This window comes from Elephas maximus, chromosome 7, assembly GCF_024166365.1.
Source record: "Elephas maximus indicus isolate mEleMax1 chromosome 7, mEleMax1 primary haplotype, whole genome shotgun sequence".
NCBI lineage: Eukaryota > Metazoa > Chordata > Mammalia > Proboscidea > Elephantidae > Elephas > Elephas maximus.
This window is the reverse complement of record NC_064825.1, coordinates 13,208,066-13,231,587: the sequence shown is the minus strand read 5'-3', so window position 1 is coordinate 13,231,587 and position 23,522 is coordinate 13,208,066. Positions and strand designations below refer to the sequence as shown.

The 23,522-nt window shown below is 37.0% G+C and overlaps 1 protein-coding gene across 1 annotated transcript in view; it reads right to left on the bottom strand.

Annotated features, from left to right (window-relative positions):
- Positions 1 to 1,151: 1,151 nt before the first annotated feature.
- GUCY1A2 (guanylate cyclase 1 soluble subunit alpha 2) overlaps positions 1,152 to 23,522 on the bottom strand; it is a 430,508-nt gene continuing 408,137 nt past the window's right edge. Inside the window, exon 8 of the mRNA XM_049889439.1 lies at positions 1,152 to 14,786. Within this exon, the coding sequence (XP_049745396.1) occupies positions 14,579 to 14,786 (208 nt within the window). The 3' untranslated portion in view covers positions 1,152 to 14,578. The remainder of the gene's footprint in view (positions 14,787 to 23,522) is intronic.

The following is a 23,522-nucleotide window of genomic DNA, read 5'->3' as shown; positions in this document are numbered from 1 at the left end:
CAAGTGGACATCTTCCCAAATCACTGAAGGTTCTCAACAAGTTTATGGGAATGCTGCCCCACCTAAAACAACACTTTTTAGGAAGGTTGAGAAAACCTTAAAGATGAGCCTAGAGAGGGAAGACTGCTCAGAAGATTATGGCAACTGTTTTCTGGGATTCCGAAGAGGGTAATCTTAACATATTTTCTCAAAGGACACAAGATGGTCATGGAGGTTTGTTATGAAGAAGTTTTAAGAAAACTGAAAACTGCATTGTTGAGAAAAAGGCCAGGGAAGTTGTGTCAAGGAATTTTTTTTTCCACCACAACAATGCACCTGCTCATTCTTCAAGGTAGCAAGAGCTGTCCTATGTGAATTTCACTGGGAAGCCTTATCCCATCCACCCTACAGCCCTGATCTTACCTCTCCAGACATTTTGTTCACCAAACTCAAAGAACATTTAAAAGGAACGCGATTTGAGTCCCTCAAGGATGCCAAAATTACCATTTTCGCGTGATGTAAATTGAAGAGCACAGAATTCTTCAGGGAAGGGTTAGAGATGGAAACACCACCCTCAGAAGTATATGACCTGGATGGAGGATAGCTTCACATTTTGATATTTTTGTTTAATAAAGGTTTCTATGATTTTGTAGCAATGCTTTTTGACTCACCCTTGTATATATACACGTACATATATTCCAAAGGGGTAATTCACGTGTATACGAGGCATATATATGAGTATCCCTGGTGGCACAGTGGTTAAATGCTCAGCTGCTAAAAAAGGTCATTGGTTTGAACCCACAAGCTGCTCTGTGAGAGAAAGATGAGGCAGTCTGCTCACATAAAGATTACAGCCTTGGAAACCCTATGGGGCAGTTTGACTCTGTCCTGTAGGGTTGCTATGAGTCAGAATCGACTTGGTGGCAACAGGTTGGTTTTTTGGTATACATATATATGTATATATATTACATGTATAGTCCACACACATACACACACACAAATGGCTGCTAACAACAACAACAGGACTATCTTCAGCCATTAAGGTACTGCATGAGAACACTCCATTCATTCACCATTTCCCATTTGTTCATTTTCTACTCACATACTTAGTCATTGTCATTCCCAATGTGAAAAAAATACACTAGAAAGAATCCACAGACTTGTCTTTTCGGTACCATTTATTGATTTAAATATTTTATAAGTGACAGTTTGGATTTATAAGGTAAATAAATGCCATGACAGATACTTTTGTAATGAATTATGTAAATATAACACACAACTGTCATTTCCACTGTGTTTATAAGAATCTCAGGTTTTCATCACTCATTTTTCATATACAAATTCACTTTGTTCTGCAGTCTGTAAATGCATAGACATTTTGCATAATGAAACATGTTATTTACATTGTGCATCACTTTGAATAATTATAAATAAAAACAATCAAAATGAGTAAAATGTGGTATTACATGAAAAACAAAGGAGATACAGCAGTTGCTTATAATCTTATAAGTGCTCACATATGTTTACACGTACTATTCTTAAAATTCTAATAAAATGAGGCATATTTTATCGTTTCAATCAGAAAAAAAAAGATTTTCTAAACTTGTACTCCCGGATAAAGGAAAATATTTTAAAATATGAAACACCAAATGAAACTTTTTTTTTTTTAATTAATGGTATAGTTTTAAGGAATGCATTCAATTTTTTAACAAAAAATTGACATTTCAAAATATATGCAATTTAACCATGCCCTACAGATCTATTAGTACATTTATCTGGTATTATTTGATGCCACTGTAATTTAAGTTTGTGATAATCAGATTTTTAAATGTTTCACAAAGTATCATCTGATGGCAAAATAGCAGATGTACAATATTATTTACATTGCAAGCCAAACAAAAAATTTAGAGTCATGAAATCGCAGCAAACAAATTGGCCAAAATGTTAAAATAATTCAGGTATCTCATTAAGTAAAAAGTACCCCATGCAGATGAAGCTAATGAAGATCTAGCATTTTGTAACTATGTGTCTTTATTATGTTAGTTGGAAGTCTAGCTATTAATAGTGCCAGGATGATGGAAATGAATTGGATGTGTTTGTCTTATGCATTGAAATGGGCAGGATTAAGTTTGATATCTAAACTACTGTTTGGGAAATGAGACCCTTTGGTTTGTAAGGTGGCTACTCACAGCTGAAGAGTCAGAATTCAGGTGGGTTGATTTTGAAATGAAAAATGACATGTATTATTTTTGGAATGCACTTAATTGGTCCATTATTCAAAGCATAATCAAAGAGTTTGTCACTTGATTAACAAAGTTATAGTATAATTACAGGCAGCGTTTATAAAACTTTAGACTTTTTCCATGGCAACACACTCAGGAAGTTATTATTAAGAAAGGAAAAGTTGGTCATCCAACTCTAAGAAAGATCAGGAAGTCTTTCTCCCCATGGACCATTTTTCTATTTGAACCTAACCAACTTCCCCAGTAGTCATAGCCTGACATGATGATATAAATCCATTTCTGCATCATTGGAGTAATTTTTGTTTACCTCTAAACTCTTAAAGGAGACAATAATTTAGCTTAACTTATAAATTTGGTAACTCTGGGCCTTCAATATCAATCCAGCAGGAGGCAATAAAATAGAGCAAAAATAATACTAATAAAATAATAAAGGAACTGTGGGTCACAACTGTTCAAATTTCATGTTCTCTCTTCCTCTACCATGTTTCTTCTATTTTTACATTCGCTATTAAAAACATTTCCCTAAAGTAATAAAAGTAGTAAAGGGATTAGAGGTCACATTTCTTCATCTGAACAAGTACTAAGATTCTCTGTCATTTCAAGATATAAGGCTATTTGTTAACACTGAAAACCACAGGAATAAAAAGCTCTATGTTTTCTCAGGTGCTAGTTTGTATGGCAGCTGCCTGTCCCCCACCCCCCCCCAACTTCAAAATAAATTAGTCAATACGGAATACATAAAAGTAGATTAACATAAAAACTCTTCCTTTTTTAATTTTTCAATTTCTCATGAGCCCTCCTTTGCCTGACGACATGATCTGTTAGAGCTGAAGACCCTTGAGGTATTTTACAGAGAAGTCCAATGAGCAATGGGAAACAAATTTCAAAGGGTATTTGACTTATGGAAGCCTATGTTTCCAGAGAAGAAAAAGCCGCAGTATTTCTATATGATTTTATTTTAATGAACACAAACAAATCTAAGTCATGGAGACAACAGGTTAAGTGGTTTGAATATAATATTAACAAATTTATACCAAAAAACATGAAAAGAATAACATTTTCAGTTTTGGCAATTAAAGATTCTTTTAACCTTGTTCAAGACTTGTTCAAGGAATGTTTGTGTAACTATTAGTGTTGGGGGTATCAAAATGGAAGGATATACTCTTCAGCCTTCCTCACTGTTACTCTTTTAAATAAGATATTTGACTTTTTTTCTTTATGAGTAAGATACTCTACTACAAATGACTGAATATTCCCTGAATAAAATGTTCTTGTATTGGGATTTGAAAATGATTGATCCCTTGATAAATCATAAAGTGATTCAAATGTGTGCATGTGTGTGTATGTATTTTGTATTTAAGAGCATGGTAATCTGTTAATTCTGGTGAAGAAGTCAAAATTATGGTTATTAACAGCTATCTGTATATAGTAGAAAGCCTTGAAGGCATAGAGAGCTAGAAAATATAGAATGCATTGTATATTGCTTTTTCAATACAGTAGTCTTATAAAATTGATGGCAAATGTTTTCAAACCCTCAAAAAAAGAGCTCAGAACAGAATGCTGCGCCAAGCTGAGTTATAAAGAGGGTACACAGGAAGCAAGACATATCTCAAGATAAAGAGCCAGTAAAGTCAAGTAACATTTGGTGTATTCCCTTTATTAGGAAGCAATTTTCAGGAAATCATTTTCCTACAAATAGAAGAAGCTTCTTTTCTATTTCAATCTTTAGCAGTGTGGCATCAAAGTAAAATATTAACTACTTGAAAATAGGATTTTTCTAAATGAAGAAATTTGTAGGGACTAAAATAAGAGGTTGCCAAGAAAAGGTTGACACTGATACTTCTTGAGATAGTCTTTTAAATTCAGTGAAAAAGAACAACACATATATTTTTATAGACCCATAGGGTCGCTATGAGTCAGAATCGACTCGACGGCAACAGCTTTTTTTCTTTTTATGTTCCTCTTGACTGATGAAGCCTCTGGAATACAAGGTCCCAATTCTCTCTCTCTTTCTTTTATTTTTTCTTATTTCACTAATTCACAAAGAATTCAATAATGTGAAAGTAAGAAAGGGTGACCTCAAATCTGATAATAAAATGCTATTTGAATGTCTGCTATAAGAATAGGAAAGAGAGGAAGGAGCAATAGAAAGAGGGATGCAGAAGGGAAAGAGGAGGGGGATAAGAAAGAAAGGAGAGATGGAAGGAAGGGAGGGAGGGAAGACAGAATGCAAATAAAGATGAGCTGAGTGAGGACACGGACAAATTTTAGGGGCCTTTTTTATTAATTAGCTTACTGCACATAATACCATACTTGCAGCCCATTCATTTGAAACCCACCCAAAGTCTTATTCAGAAATAATGCTAAACTCTACTGATGTTCAAGTTAGAGTCGCACTTGACATTTGGATTCCTGCATGGTTTCTCATGAGCATAAAGGCTATATTAACATTTAATTAGATCACACAGCAAACACTAACTGAAGACATAGTACCTACTTTCTTTTCTCAAAAGAAAAGAAATTTTTCATTGGTGAGTATATATAATGTGAGAAGTCCTTTTTTTTTTTTTTTTTCCTGGAAATAGATTCATTCTGATGAGCATATTTCTCATTTCTTTTTTGTTTTATCAAAGCTGTGATATGATAACCATATTTGATATTTTATGTCATTCAGCTAAATATGAATACTGTGTTTAAAAATCTATAATCAGTTAGCTTTAGCATCTATTTTCAACTTTCTTCTAGGTTAACAGGCTTGGCCTATAGACATAATTGTAATGTAGGCAGAGTTTAACTTTTCTACCTGCCGGTCATCATCCCTTTTTCCCTTTTTGTTGCATTCCAGCTGATTCCAGCTACAGTGTTTCCTATGGTGTGCTCCTACAATGGGAGACGTCCTATAATCATGTGGCCAGTTATGTTTTAGTAGGATAATTATTTTAAACAAACAACAAAAAAAAAAAGCACTTTTAAAGATCAAAGAAAAGAAATGAGCACCCATTACTCCAGGTCATCAGGTCATAGTTTCACAACAATTGAAAAGGATGACTTTACAGGGGTCTGGTGACCCTTTGCACAAAACCAATTTAAAAGAGAGGAGCAATAGTTCTGGCTGCCATCCACCAATAATTATCTTTAAACAACAAGAGCAAAAATTAAAAAAAAAAAGTAATCCTTCTGAATTACTTTAGATAATTATATAGTCATCTAGTTTATCTAGACCTTCTTGGCTAAAGTTAGATTTAGCCTCAGAGTTTTTTTCTTTTTTCTTTTGAGAAGACTTTTTAGTCAGTCAACACAAAAGCAATTTATCTGAGAATCCCAAACCAGAGTTAGGATTTGCTTTCAACATAGTAATTGACTCTCTCAGGACAGCAACTCTTTGTTGTATACTATTTTTCTAACTAGTAATTCTGATTAAAAATCGCTCAAGTTTATTTCCAACCCCTTCCCCACATCACAATTTCTGTTCTAAACAAACTGCTTGAATTAACCAATGACATCTAAGTGAAAAAAAACTTTGAATGATGACAAGAGACTACCTCACCACTTTTAGTTTTGGAAGACTGAGAGTGTATGTTTATCCTTCCTACAGAACACCACCGAGTACTGTAGTTGATGTGCCTCAGCCCAAACTGCCTGAAGCATTCCTGAATCCGTGGGAAAGGCCTGGGGTCACCAAGACTTCCACTCTAAAGTTGCCAGCAGCCAAAGCCCAATTTGAGAACAGTATGAAGAAGAATATGGAATACTGTATGTTTTTGTTGTTGTTGGGTGCCAACCAGTCGATTTTCAACTCAAAGTGACCCCATGTTACAGAGTAGAACTGCCCAATAGAGTCTTCTAGGTTTGTGATCTTTACAGGAGCAGATTGCCAGGTCATTCTCCTGCTGAGCCACTAGGTGGATTCGAACTGCCGAGCACTTAAACGTTGAGCCACCAGAATTCCTTGGAATATAGTATAGCCCCCAAAATAATTTTAGAGATTTTAGAATACTCAGAATAATTATAACCCATTCTTTGTGATTAAACTTCCCATCTAGGGAAAGATATAATTTCCATAATGTCAGAACCAAAAAAGAAGCATAAAATCAAATTGTTTTCTTCTCACTGAATATTAGCTCAGCCAGGCATGTTATAAAAGGAAAAAGAAATGTTTTGTTTTAATATCACTTGCACACTGATAGTCTGTTCTTTTGTGCTAATTTTAGCTGGCTTTTCTGTGACATATGGCAGAGCTTGCATCTGGCCTTCTTTGTTCCCTCTATCCAGATGTTCTGACACTTTCATTTACCTTCATCGCTGTAACTGAGACTAGTTCTATCTGCCACCTTCAGAGAGTTTCTATTTATAGTTCTGTGCACTTCCAATCCCACTTTACTGAGATGTGCAGCTGTTGAGAGGTTGTCACTCTGCCTACAAAGGAAGATGAAAATGGCTTGAGAAGGGTCTTTTCTCTTTTTAAAAATAAGAATGACCAGTAGTCAAATAAATCATTTGGCTTTCATTAAACCAGAGACGTCTGTTACGGCAACCGCTTCTCTTTTAAGAGGCTCTATGGGGTATACCTAAGGGGAACCCTGGTGGCGCAGCGGTTAAGTGCTACGGCTGCTAACCAAAGGGACAGCAGTTCGAATCCACAAGGTGCTTCTTGGAAACTCTATAGGACAGTTCTACTCTGTCCTGTAGGGTCTCTATGAGTTGGAATCGACTCAATGGCACCGGGTTTATACCTTCCTAAAGAAAAATTAAATCTCTTTGGTCTTCCTCATCCAAAACTCCTGCCCACCCACTGTCCATCTGTCCTGTGTCCCCAGTCTCCTGTGTAACTTCCAGGAACCAAAATGGGAGGAATTATCTTTAGAAAGTGAGGTGATGCAAAAAAGAAATTCTTCACAATTTTCATTTTACCCCCAGTGATACTTTTCTGTCCCACTTATATTTAATTATGTTTAATAGACTACAGTAAAAATATATTGAGTAGATTCTCTCCTTTACCTCTGAAGAGTGTAAAGGCCACAGAGGAAGAATGAATATAAACTAATTATTTTTTAAATATGTACCAAAAGAATCAGAAATGATCTCTTCAGCTTTCTATTTACTTTTTCTACTCTTCTTTCAAATAATAAGCAACTGTACTTAAGTCTCATATTAAGAATAATCTGATGAGTAACTAGATGGGTCAACTGGGAGGATAAATTCAGTGTAATTCAATGGATTCCAATGAAATATTTTCCCTTATTTATTAACAATCAAAAGCATGATAATTAATGGTTAAGCAGCAAATAATACAATAATATACAAAAAGAAAATTGCCAAAATACATATCAGTGAACTGTTGATTCACTGCTGTGTTTGACTTACAGGGTAATTTTCCAAAGCATGGCCAGCAGAATGCTAACTTCTGCTCTTGCTGTGAGAGACAGGAAGGTCAGATACCAGCAGCTCCCTTCACAGGCCCAGCTGTGGTCGGAGTCACTGTCGTAGGCGAGGGCACCTAGCTGGGCAACGACCTTATTTCCAGGTTTAGGAATTTACCTTAGGTTTACATAATTTTTTTTTTTTTTACATAATTTTGCTAAACGATAATCCGACACACAGACATTACTCAGGGTAAACATGAGTTTACCAGTTGCTTTTAACTGTAATCCTAAAACCACTATTTTTAAATGACAGAGAGGTAAATTTTACTGTTAAAAAACTAATTATTATTGACTTGTCACATGTGATTAAAAAGGTGTTTTAAGAAGTAAGACTAACAATATGAATTATCCATTTTGAAATTTGCCAGCTTTAGCACTATCATCAAAATAGCTGAGAAGGGAATTTTTATATGACTTCAAAATCATTTTTCATACATTTATTAATCATAGAGATTACTGTCAGCCAATCATATTCCGAAGTCAAAAACTATTACACTTAATAAATATTGGTGTAGCCCTCACAGGCAACAGTGGTAATGAGCTCCTTTGATGTTTGACCTTTCATCTTCCAAAACCTTAACCAACATTGAATTAGGCAACTTGTCCCAAGACCTACGTAGATTTTTGCAAAACCTACTTTCTCAACCAACTCTTCAAACCTGTGGTCTACATTTACTCATTAATCCATCCTTAACTACTCCTTACAATCATGTACTGGATCTAAAGATATGAGCGTCGTTATGTATATACACAAATATCTTGAGAGTACTAGAAATCATATTCTGATAGGTATTTTAAAAAAATTAAACACTGGAAATAATCTGATGGGAGTATATTAATTACTTTATAGCATGTTTGCAAATGAATGACTTCTGAGCAAGTGACTAAACATGTTATTTGCTTAGATATTTGCTGTCTGGGTCATCGCTTGCTGCTCATTTTGTTGTGGCACAATGCTGGAAATCTTTAAAAGTTCACACCAACTATATTATTGCTTTTGTAAAGTGTGTCTCTATTTCCCCAAAGGTTCTGTGAAGTGTACAGAAGTGTAAGTTTCATATGGCATCATCACCATGGCTTAAATTATTGCTTGAAAGGCTGTTACAAGGTATTGCTAGGAAATCAATTTTAGAAGGATATACAATCCAACCTGAAAAGTTCATTGTGGGACTAAGTATTAAGTTGGTGACTTTTCAAAACGTAAAAATCAGTGCATTCAGAAGTACGACTCACACTACACTTACTTCCGTGTCCAGAAGTTCATAGTTCCTACCTCGGTAGTTAGGATTAGCAAATATTGTGATACATTGCACAGCTCTGGCAGTAACTAAGAAAATGATACCGCATCTAGGATGCCTAATAGCCCTATGGTGAGCAATATTCATCCCTCATGCTTATCAGTGTTGACTTCTGTCTTTAATTAGTTTGAAGACTCATGCTCAAAAATCAGATCATAATTTGAAGCCAAAGCTAAAATTAAAACTTATGAAAGAAATAATGATATGAAGCCCAGAGTATTTCACTTTTCAAAAGAACCACAAATGAGACAATACATCACTATTTCAGTAACTGGGATTATTTGAGCACTCTTCAGGGGTTCTCCAGTCTGGCTGGATATCAGTAGTACGTATAGTGGTGTTCTAAATACAGATTCCCAGGCTCTATCCGAGACCTACTGAATCCAAATCTCTGAGGGTAAGGCCCAGTGATTTGTATTTTATAAAGCTTCCTAGGTAATTCTTATAAAGCCAGCCAGATACTTCTAAGTTCATCAGCTGAACCATTGAAGTAGATCATTTCTTAATATGAATGGAAGGGCATTGAGGCCCTTGACTGACGCCATGATCTGGTGACAACACATGAAAAGAAAGACATGAACTTTACTTCTCTACCTCCTAGTCCTTCCCCAAAAGTCACATTCCTAACCATGTAATGTCTACATTCAACAAACATATACACACATGCATATGCAGATACACCAACTAAGAATATTCATTACTTTATATAATAACTACTTTATGACATGAGTTTAGCAGTAATTCTCCAGTGTTAAAAAATGTATGAATGGCTGTTTCTTTCTTAAAGGAAGGAAGGAAGGAAAGGAGGAACAAAGGTAGGAAACAGAAAAGTTTCAATTGTTTGAATCAACTGTGAGGAAGGAATTTTGTACACTATCTCAACATACTGCGACAGGGTTATGTTAACCTGTATGTAACGTCAGCATTTGCGCTTTATTCACCACCACGAGGATCTTGAAAATGAGTCCACAACTAGGTCAAAATACCCATTTAACAAAATTTTTTGATTCAGGGTAACACAATTTACGTGTATGTTAAATCAGCTGGTTGTGAATTAGGTATATTCATGTCAAGACCTGTCCATAAGAAACCATCATTCAGACTAGATTATATTAAAGTTTAACAATCCAATCTCTCATGCATTATTTTCCAAACTATGTCTAATAAGGTATGCTTTCAGAAGCCTCTGAAATGACATACTTTTTTTTTTTTTTTTATAGTGGAAGGTCTGTGATAATAGAAATTACCAGACTACAATATGAGGGCTGGGTCTTGGATTTGAGTTTCTAGGTATTGTTGTCTGAAAAGTATCTGGTGCCCCCAAAGCCTATTCAGGGTCATGTATAAAGAATTCCAAAGAAACATTCAGTGATGTTATATGAAGCACTTGGAGTCAGGTGGTATTCTGAAGAAAAGAGAGGACGGAGAAGTTGCAGATGTGAGCAACGCCTCAGCAGACCTGAGAAGGGTTATGTTCACTTGAGAAGTATGCTGTTTCTCAGGCCTACACAGGTATCAGCAACTCTCTCGTGGCCATGCCAAGTTTAGAGGCACAGAAAGACCTGTGATGGGTGGGACCAGGTTTGAGATGGTTTCTAGTGACAGCGTAGAGTAAGAGAAAGTCCAGAACGGGCTAAGTATTGCTCAGAGTGCACTACAAGACAGAGGCCTATGGATAGAAGTTTTAATCTTTGTGCTGACCATGCACACTACCTGTCCAGTGTAAGTCGAGAACCCAAGGAGCCCTCAATCAATATATTTAATGATGCTCATGATCTGGAGTTTCCTCTTCATCACAGTTTCAAATATACTATTTCAATCAGTAACAATATGATTCTGGACAAAATACAGAGTCTGCTGGTTTTCCAAACTCTCTGTGGTTCTACCTTCCATATCTATCAACTTAATTTTGCTTTATTGCTGGAACTTTTTGGAGGAATTTGTAAGATTAAAAGCCTCCCTGCACCTGTGAATGCAATTTGTTTACACTGCTATTGTTCTGTTTTGCTCTGTTCTTCCTGGAGAGGTGCACGCTTTCACAATGGCACCAATGGTTCCTGGCACCATCATCACTGGGCAAGATGATGATGTGTGAGACCAAGAGAGGTAACATTTGAAGAGCTAGACCCACAAACCCACTTTCAAGTCTCAGTCATCACGGTCTGTCTCAGAGTCACAACAGGGCACAGCTCACTGGACTCCACACACAATCAGACACTAAAAGGGAAACCCAAAATAATTCAAAATATAAAAGAAGAGATGAATATAGAGACATATTTTAGACAGCTGGGTTACCCGTTACCTAGAAGTTATATCTTTTTCCCTTTCTCCACACCACACGTCACAAAAGACTAAAGTAAATGTGTTCCTGAGGCATTTTTATTATGGCTAATGTTATCTGTTTACTGAAGCTCACACAACAGATCCTGTGCAGAATGCTTTCAGTACATCTTGGGGGTTCTGGTTTTGTTAGATAACGGATATGTTTGTAAACAATGACATTCTCTCCGTCAAAATGATACTGACACCAGTGTTAAGCTTTGGTACTGATGGCTGCTTATCAACTGTCTTCTTCAAATTTGCTTCTTGAAAAAACATTGTAACAGGGGAGCTATGGGCACCAAATTATACTGAAAAGTTTTTCTTTTAGGGTTAAGTCCATTTCCTTCAATTTAATAACACTCGATTTCTAAGGTGGCATTAGATTCCTTTGAATCTGACACATTAAAATGCATGGTGTTCATAATGGTTTACTGTAAGTGAGAATATTGTATAGATATAGTCACATGAAACACAAAATGGCACATATTCTTACAGTCATGATTTCTAATGGAGGATAAGTGGACTGGGTTGTATAGGACAAACTGCCATAAGTAAAAGTACAACGCTTTATCATAGCTTCTAAATTCTGACTGCAGTGAGAATGAAGAAACATTTTATGCAACACCTTACAAACACATATGGCAACAGTGTAACTATAATAATCAACTGTACTAGGTTGGCAAAATGGCAATAGACCAGACTATTGCCTCAGACACATTTAGATTACACTGTATGAAAACAATACCCTGTCTGTGGTGTATAATAGATCTCCAGTATATTCTTCAAAATGACATTTGTTACAGTGTAAATGGCTACTTCTTCTCTAAGTAAAATCATATACACTAATAGTTTATGATTCTTCTGACAAATTCAGAGTATGCGCTATACGCAACTCTTCTCTGGGGCCCTATCACCAATTACTGGACAATGCGGTAGATTCCCAAGGATGGTTTTGAAATACGCTTTCCATAGAAATAATTAAGTATAGAGAGAATAACCATATGCTTAGAATGGGTGCTTAGACTAATCCTTACAAAAAGCAGAGAAAAAGACTGGATGATTCCTGGAAGTCTGCTCAGCCTTATGGTTAAAAAATATACTATTTATCACCAAAATATTTATTGATTTAATATATCATATTAAGCTCTAAGTTACTGTTCAGAATAAGGATAAATAACTTCACTGAGCCTGGTTCTCTCCCCAAGCTTAGTGCTAGAAAGAGCTCATCAGCATAGTTAAGGGATTTCCTAGTCTCGGCATGAGAACAGAGGTGTTCCTAGCCTGCTCTGTCTCCACTGGCTGCCCACCATCCTCAGCTCCATGAAGCAGTGGGCTAATATCCCAGTCCCCTGAAGAGATTCCTCTGTGAGTGAATACTCCCATGGGAGTACCTTGTCTTCAGCCGACATGGCCTTCCATAAGCACTCTGGCTTTTTATTCCCGATATGGTAAAAACAGACCTTGGCCCAGGGAAGAGGGGGACACAGAAAAGTTCAGACTGCTCCGGGCCTATGTCCTGTCTTCTTCACACAAAGAGTGCTGCACTAATGTCCTCATAAACTCCAGGGTGAAAACAGAGCTCAGTAATTATAAAAGTGATCATGATTATAACAAATATTTTGCATATCTATAAATGTATTCTAGTCACACACTTAGAGTACTTGTGTAAAGCACTGATTAAGCCTCACAGACTACACTGGAAATTAGTTATACTCCTTAGCTGAGTATGTCTTGACCAAATAATAATGTGGTCAAAATCCCTGGCCAGATAAATAAATAAACGGAATTCAGTAGACATTAGCTATCGAAGAGTATGCCTACTGGAGTAAGAAAATGGCCACTCCAAGGTTTCAAGAAAACAAATGCTTCCACTTCATGAACCTCAGTAAAAATTTAGGTTTTATATCTGATACAAATGTGAAAACTCTGGACATACTGTGCTCCTGATTTCAGGGTGAGTCTGAGAGAATATTCCCATGCAGTGTTGATTAATGAGAACAGGTCTTCATTTTGGCGGAGCATGCAATGGAAACCTACCTGTAACTATGGTGATCACTAGATCTGAAGGTTAGACCTACTTTAGTGTTCATGAAGATTATTCACTGAATTTAAAAGCTACATCAATCGAACTGCAGAACTTTTTTTTTTTTTTTAATCTCAAAGTCATAAAATACAGATTCTTCCTTGCTTTGTGTTATGCAGGAAAAAAACAACATTCTTGGCAAAATGTGGCACCTCTTTCTCACTAATGCTGATATCATCCAGGAATTTGCTCCCAAGAGTGGCAATTACCCCTCAGGAAGAATCAATAGGGACGGGGGGGGGGGGGAGTGTCATTTAGTAGAATGCAGTTTAGTATGCTGCAGAAACCATGTATGTTTATAAGTGCTAAGTTGAAGAGTTCCAAATGTAGCAAAACATTTCATTTTAACTGATACATTGTTAGAAGATGGCAAAAAAACCTTTCCTTAATTTTGGTTACAGATGTATCTGCTACTAAGGAATTCCATTTTCTCTGGATTCCAAGCTACATTAATTAAATCTAGAAGATATATTTACTAAGCAGACATACAATGTTTTGTCCACATCCGAAATCCTTGATTATTTATATTCTCGGTCCAAGCACTAATCTCTCTAAATAAGCAAAACTATATTAGATTAATAGGTTAGAGTTACATAACATACCAACTATACAGCAGCAGATTCTGGACATCTAATAATGTTGTGCGGAATGTAATTATCCACAAGAGGGACGTATAAAAATAGGTAATATCCCTATATAATATTTTGAGTTATAGTTCTTCCTGCTGGGAAGTTTACCACACTGCCATGATATATGTATGAAATGTCTGTTCAGAAAAAAAAAAAAAAAAATTAGAAAATATTCCTTAGCTACCAACTCACTACATGTAGGAATTTATAACATTGGCTCTCAAAAGCAGTACAAATATGTAGGGAAAGATGCTTGTATGTATGAGAAACAAAGAAACACAGTCTATTTATTGGATATTTTTGAAAAGGAGCCCATATTCATAATTTATATATATATGTCTATATGTAAATGAATGACCAAAAACACTTACATGGATGGACATACCTTATTTCCCCTGCCCTCCATTTTTTTTTTGTTTGCTTTTTAATTGACAGTCATCACCCACCTTATTTTTTTTAGATTATTGCCTGACATAACACAGAAATTTTGCTGCTTGTTCTCAACAAAGCAGTACAGAGAAACAATCTCCATTCTCCTGCCATGACCCGTGATCTGGGCTTGTGCTTTTTGGAGGAAGGAGTCTGTGATCTGCAGCAGGTCTCAGAGGCTTGTCTCCCGGAGGAACATGGTGCCAATGTTGTAGGAAACCTTTTTTATCCTCGATGAAGAAAAAGAGGGCTTTGGCTGCTTTGGACCAGTCCTTACCTCCAGGAAATAGCAGGTCCCAGGGATTTCCTTTGGAAAGTTGTCTGGAAGCTCTTCACGGGACCGAGGAATGAATGTGAAACTTTCTTCCCATTTTAATAATCTAAGAAGAAGAGATAGATAATGTGAAACAAAGAGACAGGGCAAATGCAAATGAAGGGATCAAAATTTTAAAGGGATGAAGAACTCATGTTAACACCCCTATTTCCTGGTGTAGAGGTGGCCTCCCTGGGAGTCAAATACTAGAAAAGCTTATTTCTCAGCAAAGACTTCTTTCATGTTATAATAATAAAAAACAAAGCTGCTCCTGGCATTGCTTGAAAATATTTGTTCAAGTTAAAAAAATTTTTTTTTCTAAATAGCACCACTTGAAAATAATTGCTTGAATTGTATTTTTTTTCCCTAAACAAGGGGCTAAGGAAACTGCATAATACAGGTTTTTACTCAAACATGCAGGATTTACCCCTTCTGTTTTTAAATTCTAGAGCACTTTTTAATGTTCTGTAGACTTTCAATAAATTTTAAATGCATGCCCTGCACGTCAAACAAATATTTAGATTTGTAAACAGCACTCTTGACTCCAGAGTCTGTGATACCTGCTTACTGATTTCTAGTAATACATATTTTCAAATCTCACTAGCATTTACAGGTCAGACAGCTTGATTTTCCTTCCTGTTGTTGTTGTTGGGTGTTGTTGAATCAGTTCTGACTAATAGCAACCCATAGAGTTTTCTTGGCTGTGATCTTTATGGAACAAATCAACTGCCGGGTCTTTCTCCCCTGCAGCCACTGGGTAAGTTCAAACCACCAACCTTTCTGTTAGCAGCTGAACGCTTACCTGTTCCACCACCAGAGCTCTTTCTTCCTTCCTGTTGTTGTTAGGTGCAGTGGTCGGTTCCAACTCATAGTGACCCTAAGAATGAAACACTGCCCAGTCCTGTGTCATCCTCACAATTGTGGCTATGCTTCAGCCCATGGTTGCAACCACTGTGTCAATGCATCTCATTGACAGACGTACTCTTTTTTGCTGACCCTCTATTTTACCAAGTATGACATCCTTCTCCAGGGACTGATGCCTCCTGATAATATGTCCAAAGATGTGAGATTTAGTCTCATCATCCTTGCCTCTAAGGAGCATTCTGGCTGCACTTCGTCCAAGACAGACTTGTTCATTCTTTTGGCAGTCCATGGTATATTCAACACCACAATTCAGAGGCATCAGTTCTTCCTGGGTCTTCCTGAATCATCATCCATCTTTTGCATGCGTATGAGGTGACTGAAAACACCATGGCTTGAGTCAGGCATACCTTAGTCTTCAAGGTGACCATCTTTGCTTTTCAACACTTTAAAGAGGTCTTTTGTAGCAGATTTGCCCAATGCAATGCATTGTTTGATTTCTTGACTGCTGCTTCCATGGGTGTTGACTATGGATCCAAGAAAAATGAAATTCTTGACAATCTCAATCTTTTTTCCATCTGTCATGATGCTGCTTACTGGTCCAGTTGTGAGGATTTTTGTTTTATGTTGAGGTGCAATCCATACTGAAGGCTGTGGTCCTTGATTTTATCAGTAAGTGTTTCAAGTCCTCTTCACTTTCAGCAAGCAAGACTATGTCACCCGCTTATTTCAGGTTATTAATGAGTCTTCCTCCAATCCTGATGCCCCATTCTTCTTCATATAGTCCAACTTCTCAGAATATTTGCCCAACATAAAGATTGAATAGGTATGATGAAAGGTGATGCACACCTTTCCTGACTTTAAACCCCGTGATATCCCCTTGTTCTGTTCAAACAGCTGCCTCTTGATCCATGTACAGATTCCTCATGAACACAATGTTATTCCATATTCTGTTATGATTCATACCGTCGAATGCCTTTGCATAGTCAATAAAACTTAGGTAAACATCTTTCTGGTGTTCTCTGCTTTTAGACAGGATGCACCTGACATCAGCAATGCTATCCCTGGTTCCATTTCCTCTTCTAAATCTGGCTTGAATTTCTGGTGGTTCCCTGTTGATATACTGCTACAGCCACTTTTGAATGATCTTCAGCAAAACTTTGCTTGCATGAGATATTAATGATATTGTTCAATAATTTCTGCATTTGGTTGAATCACCTTTCTTGGGAATAGGCATAAATATGGATCTCTTCCAGTGAGTTGGCCAGGTAGCTGTCTTCCAAATTTCTTGGCACACACAAGTGAGCACTTTCAGCATTGCATCCATTTCTTGGAACATCTCAATTGGTATTCGGTCAATTCCCAGGGCCTTGTTTTTCACCAATGCCTTCGGTGCACCTTGGAATTCTTCCTTCAGTTTGGTTCCAGATCATATGTTACCTCTTGAAATGGCTGAACGTCGATCAATTGTTTTTGGTACAGTGACTCTGTGTATTTCTTCCATCTTCTTTTTGATGCTTCCTGTGTCTTTTAATATTTCCCTCATAGAATTCTTGAGTATTGCAACTTAAGGCTTCAATTTTTTGTTTAGTTATTTCAGCTTGAGAAATGCTGAGCATGTTCTTTCCTTTTGGTTTTCTATCTCCAGGTGTTTGCACATGTCATCATAATACTTTACATTGTCTTCTCAAGCCGCCCTTTAAAATCTTCTGTTCAGCTCTTTTACTTCATCATTTTTTCCTTTTGCTTTAGCTACTCCTACTACTTCCTAATCACACGTAAAGACTCTTCCAGGAAGAGATTTATTCTTTAATCTTGCCTAGTACCATGAAAGGTTTTGTTTGATACCCATACCCCAAAATGTGGCCCAATAGTTCAATTTAATTCAACAACTCTTTGATTGTTTTTGCTGCCCAAAAAGTAAACCCTCCTAGTCAGACGCTCTTGTGAATATAATGATAAGTAGAACACCACCTGGAGTCTCTGGGTGGTACAAACATGTTTGCTAACCAAAATGTTTGAGGTTTGAATCCACCAAGAGACACCCCAGAAGAAAGGCTTGGCAATTACTTCCAATAAACCAGCCAATGAAAACTCCATGGAACACAGTTCTATTCTGATACACATGAGGGTGCCATGAGTCAGAGTCAATCTGAAGGCAACTGATAAAAGAACACTGTTTTGTTAACAGAAAAAAGGAACAGGGAGTAAAAGAAACAAAGACAATGAACTAATAAACCCCAGAGTAGTAAAAAACAGAATTGGCTAGATGCCATAAAAGAAAGGTAGAAATAAAAAGTGGAAGAAGTCCAGAGGAGGAAAAATTTTGTGCTTGGGAGAACCACAAAGTTGTTATGGATAAGATGTTATTTAAAGATGGGCAGTACCTCAACAGGTTGATGTGGAGAATAAAATCAAAGGATTAGAAACAAGAAAATTGTGAGCAGGATCAAACAAGTCCCTGAACAGTTGATAGCATTACAGAGTGAGAATTAAGTATGGAGCAGTAGGTTAGGACACATTTTTAAAGACTAGGGGTTGAGACATTATTTGGAAGGCACTGCAGAGTGAAAGCCATCATGCTTTTCCCAAAACAACTCATCCTTCTAAGTTGGGTTGATGTTAGTAGCAGCAGTTCCAAGTTACACAGCCCGAACCATAAGCTTCATCTCCAATTCCCATTCAGATCTGAAACTGGGGAGTGCGTTTGGAACTGAAGACTCAGATATGGAATTTCTTTGCATAGAAGTAACAGGTAAAATAGATGTAGATGAGGGAGAATTTAGAGAAAGAGGAGTAAAGAGAAGAGGACAAAACCGGCAAAAGTATGAGCAGGATATGGGAGGAGTGAAAGGAACTATTGTAAGAAAGAGAAGGTAAAGTCAAGACAGTCATGAATGCAAGAACGAAGAATGTGCGAAAATATAGGGTCACCTGAAGATACATTACACAGAAAATGACGACCACCTTTACACTGAGAAGAAGAAAAAAAATCATTCCTTTTTAAACATTCTTAATGGATAAAACATCTGAAAACAACAGTTGGCAGTACCGAGAATTCATACAATATGAGCAGTCTATATTTACTTTTAGGAACCACAGAGTTGTAGCATTTAGCTTTCTAAAGCTTTGAAAACCAGCTCTATTTGACTATTCCTTTAAAGAAAAATGTAGTGATTATATTAAGTTGGGGTATAAGGAAGTAAGGCTCATTTAGTATTTCAAAAATGTTTCAATTGCCTTTTCTCATTTCATCCATGTAACATCACTCCATGCAGAAGCTATAAAAGCTTATTACTGTGCCAATTTTACAAAAGGAGAAAGTGAGGCCAGAATAAGTTAGAGTAATTGGCTGAGGGGGGCAGCAGACAGTGGTGGCCCTGAAACTGGAATCCAGATTTATTAACCCTTGGTTAAACTCAGCCCTACAAAAAATCACACAGATTACGACGATAGCTTCCCATCACAAAACTAGGTTGAGATACGAGGAGCATCAGCAGCCATCAGAATCTAAGTCAGTACTGTTTGCTTTCTTTTTGTTTGCACGAATCTCAATTTTTTTTTTTTTTTTTTACACGTAATCTATGTCATTTCAGAAATAAAGTATAGAAAGTCCCAGACAATGGTTTAGTTTCTTGGTGAATTCTGCGATTATTTTTGCTTAACTCAAATAGAACGGCTATTGATCTGGGTGTCAACCAATGATGTCAATCAATCAACAAACATTTTTTGAGTGCTTGTGACATGCTAAAATAGTGCTTTGAATGGAGGAGGGTAAGTGGGGTGCACAGAATAAGTTAATCTAATAAAAAAGACAAGAAATACTGATAGAAACAGATGAGCAATACAAGACAGCATATGATAGAGCACATGATACCATCCAAGGGAGTAAATTCTGCAAGTAAAGGCAGAAGAGATGACTGTGGGTTTAAGTACAGAAGTCACGAACCAGAGCCATAAAGTTCACTTCCACCAACTATAAAATAGGACCATAAAGTCGATCATTCCAACAACCTTCCTTAAAGGCCCGTAATAAACAAATAGAACTCCACATGAGCTACATTCCCTTTTCCCTATCTTTTAGGGACTCAAATAAGTTCTTTCACAGTCAGTTTACCTCACCAAGGTGTTAATGCTTTGCTATAAGTGATATTTCTGACAATGAAAAATAAAACTTGGGTTCCCAAACCCGTTGCCATGGAGTCCATTCCAACTCAAAGCAATCCTATAGGACAGAGCAGAACTGCCCTGTAGAGTTTTCAAGGCTGTAAATTTTTACAAAAACTGTCACATCTTTCTCCCACAGAGAGGATAGTGAGTTCAAACCCCTGACCTTTTGGTTAGCAGACCAGTACTTAAGCACAGTGCCACCTTGGGTTAAAATCTGTTCCTGTTGAGTCAATTCTGATTCATAGGGACCCTACAGAACAGAGTAGAACTGCCCCAGGGAGCTCCCAAGGAGTGGCTGAAGGATTTGAACTGCAGACCTTTTGGTTAGCAGCCAAGCTCTTAACCTCTGAGCCACCAGGGCTTCATATGAAATTAGTTGTAAATGACTGAAAGAAGGTGGCACCATCTGCTTTCCATGCCAGGACTTTTAAATAATTCACTGCACTTTGGCTGGGAGGAAACTCTTTACAATGAATTGATCTCTTGACATTTTAAATAAATCTCATTACCTGTGATAAAAATCAGAGACAACAGCTTTTATGGGATGTTATTCTTTGCCAAGTAAACATTTTGGCATCCATGAACACTACAGTTTTAAATTCCAGTAACAAAGGTGAGTGCATGGAAGGATAGATGGATTCAAACTCCTGTGATGTCTGGCACTTAGTAGCCTCTGTATATCTGAACACTGGAGTAGAATATTCAGTTGACTTCTAATAAAACAATCTGAAAGAGTTACTGGGGGGTAGTACCTGTGTAGAAGGTCAGAGGAAATGTTTAACACAGCTTGCTTGAGGATGATACGAGTCATGGTGCTGAATAAATGATTACATGTGCATACAGGGATTAGGAATGCAGACACTGATCACCCCAGAACCTCCAATCCCCTCTGAAATACCTCATTAAGTCCAAGTCCCTGGGCTGTCTCTAAGGCGCTGCTTAGAAATCCATTTCTTCAGCAGTCAGGACTGATAAAAAAATAGGGGAGCTCAAATTCTACATAAATCTAAATTAATCCCCGGCTGTAATCTCTAGCTGGTTGATACACAGCCAGGGAGCTTCAGCAACACATTTAATAAGTACTTGGAAGCCATGCAAATCCTAGTTTACCCGACTTTCACCCTTCCTCCTTTCAACAAAGTTCTTTTAGTACCTAAAACTGCAAATTGATTTTCAAGATGAAACGTTGCTGCTGCTTTGGGTCAATGGAGGGCCCACGAGCATGCCACCATGAAAGTCCACCAGGCTGCTCCATTTTTCACTGGTGTCTGACTCAATCGACTCCTGCATGTGTACCCATTTCCTCCTACTTCCACCTTTTTGTATTCTGTTCTATATTCTCTCTTGGAAAAGGTCTTGGAACTTATTCATACTGAGGTACAAATGACCTAAATGTAATTTACATCTTAAACACGAATCTCAGAGTTTTTAAAAAAGGAATGGAATTAAAATGGTGATATTTCAGGCATCCTATTCTGGGATTTATTGTTTTCTCCAAATCACACTTCATTTGGCATATATAAAGTACAGCTTGCTCATCTATAAGGCTGAGCTAAGAATTTGGTCTTTTATCCCACTATACCCTCTTCTCCAATTCTATAATTTGATTTGATTTGATTGCTAAGTATGGGGACCTTAATGGCTGTTCATTATATGCATTCCTCATACTGTTTCAAGACTGTAGAATTACAAAAGATAACAAATTATGCAATTCTTGACCCAGACTTCATTCTCACACCTAGAATCTTCCAGTCAGTGAATTCAACAGGCAGTTATTAACTGTCTTCTATAACCCAGAGGCCTGGTTGCACAGTGGTTAAGAGTTCGGCTGCTAACCAAAAGATTGGAAGTTCAAATCTACCACCTGCTCCTTGGAAACCCTATGGGGTAGTTCTACTCTATCCTATGAGTAGGAATCGACCTGATGGCAATGGATTTGGTTTTGGTATGAGCTAAATGCTGAACCAATGCTTTCCTACCCTTGATCATAATAGTTACAGGGCAGAAGAAGACACAGAGGGAAAGAAGGAAGTTTTATTTTTACTGAAAATGTCCTTCTGTAAAGAGATTTTTTTTTTATATAAGTTCAGTTGACTCCGTGAACAGAACGAACCTTGCTGAAACAGATATATTCAGCCTCTAAGAGCAGCCAGCTGATTCATGCAGCCCTCTAATATCTCCATGTTTGAAATCATCATGAGAGATTTGAAAATCTTTTCTGTTTAGTTTTAGCAACTGAAAAGGTCTGTGTAATGTACGGAGCTATGAAAGGGACACTTTCAGAATGCTGCCTACTGGAGTAATCATGTGCATATCTTCTAACTACCATGCTACTGGCCACCAAAGGATGCTTTAAGGCCAAGGCAAGAGGTAGCAGAATAATGGTGCATCCTTCAGAGCTAAGGTCCAGAAAGGAAAGTGACCATTTAAAGACTTTGGATGTCTGAAATATCTTTAGTTCACTCTCCTCTCAACCTGATTGTGGTTTGATTAGATACTGAATTCTTGTTTGGAAATCATTTTTATTCTCAGTGTTCTAGTACTTTGCTGTTAAAAAGTCAGTTGTCATTCTGCTTCCTAATCCAGTGGATGTGAATTTTCTCCTATTCTATCCATGTGTTCCCAACCAGTCTCTCCTGCCTCCGACCTATCATTTTTCTATTTCTGGTGTTGTGAAAATTAACAACAATGTTCCTCAGTGCATATTTTTTATTCATTAGAATGACCACTGGTGCAACCTTTTTAGGCAAGTTATGTCTTTCAGTTCTAGAAAATTTGCTTATGTTAATTCTTTAATAATTTCTTATGCTTTGTTCCATGTGTTCTCTTTTTCTGGAAATCTGTTTAGTCAGATATTGACCTTGTGAATAAATTTTCCAATTTGTCTTTCTCTCTGATTTACTCTGTTTTTTTTTTTATTCTACTTTTTGAAATTTTTCCTTTAATTCTTACCTTTTCATTCTTTATAGAATTTACATATTTTAGATACCATGTTTTTAATTTCCAAGAGCTCATTCTTATTATCTGGTTGTTCATTTTGTATTGTTCAGTGTTCTTATTTCACAAAGTTACTCTCTTTAATCTGGGAGAATACTATTTTTTTATGGAGTTTTTTTTTTTTTTTTGTATTGTCTCTGTTTCCTTCAAATGTTCACTTTTTAGTTTTTATTTTTGGTTTTTGTTGTCTGTTTATTTGTTTTGGCCCTTTCCTGTTAAAAGCATTCAAAAATGGCTGATATCCTTGGAAGTCTCTATCTAAAAGTGAGGCACTAAAATCTGATTGAAAGCTTTATGATGAGAGATTGTTGAGTTCTGGGTTTCCCTGACCAGTTCATTTGGGAGCTCCTAAATATCAATGGATTTAGTGTTTTTTCCCCTGGGCCAGTTTATCCAAATAACAATGTACCAATCATGCCTGTGGTTCTACACCTGCCCTCCAGAATTCTGGAAGTTGAATGGAGAAGCTGAGCTGGGACTCTCACTGTTGTGAATGCAGACTTCTGTGTTTTTCCCTGTAGATTCACCTGTTTGAGTTTAGAGCCATTTTAGTTCAATATCTCTGGAGAACAAACCTCTTAGATCCTTCTAGAGTTAGATGTCAACCCCATTCCAGAACTATTCTCCCTTTCATTCTTAGTACATGGCTAGAAAGTACATTCCCTAGTTTCCCTAGGTTCTAGGAGATTATTAGGTACCTCTCATTAGATGCACTTGCCCAAGATTTGAACGGCAGAAGTGAGGTGGATTCCAACTTCCTTTGACAACTGAGCAT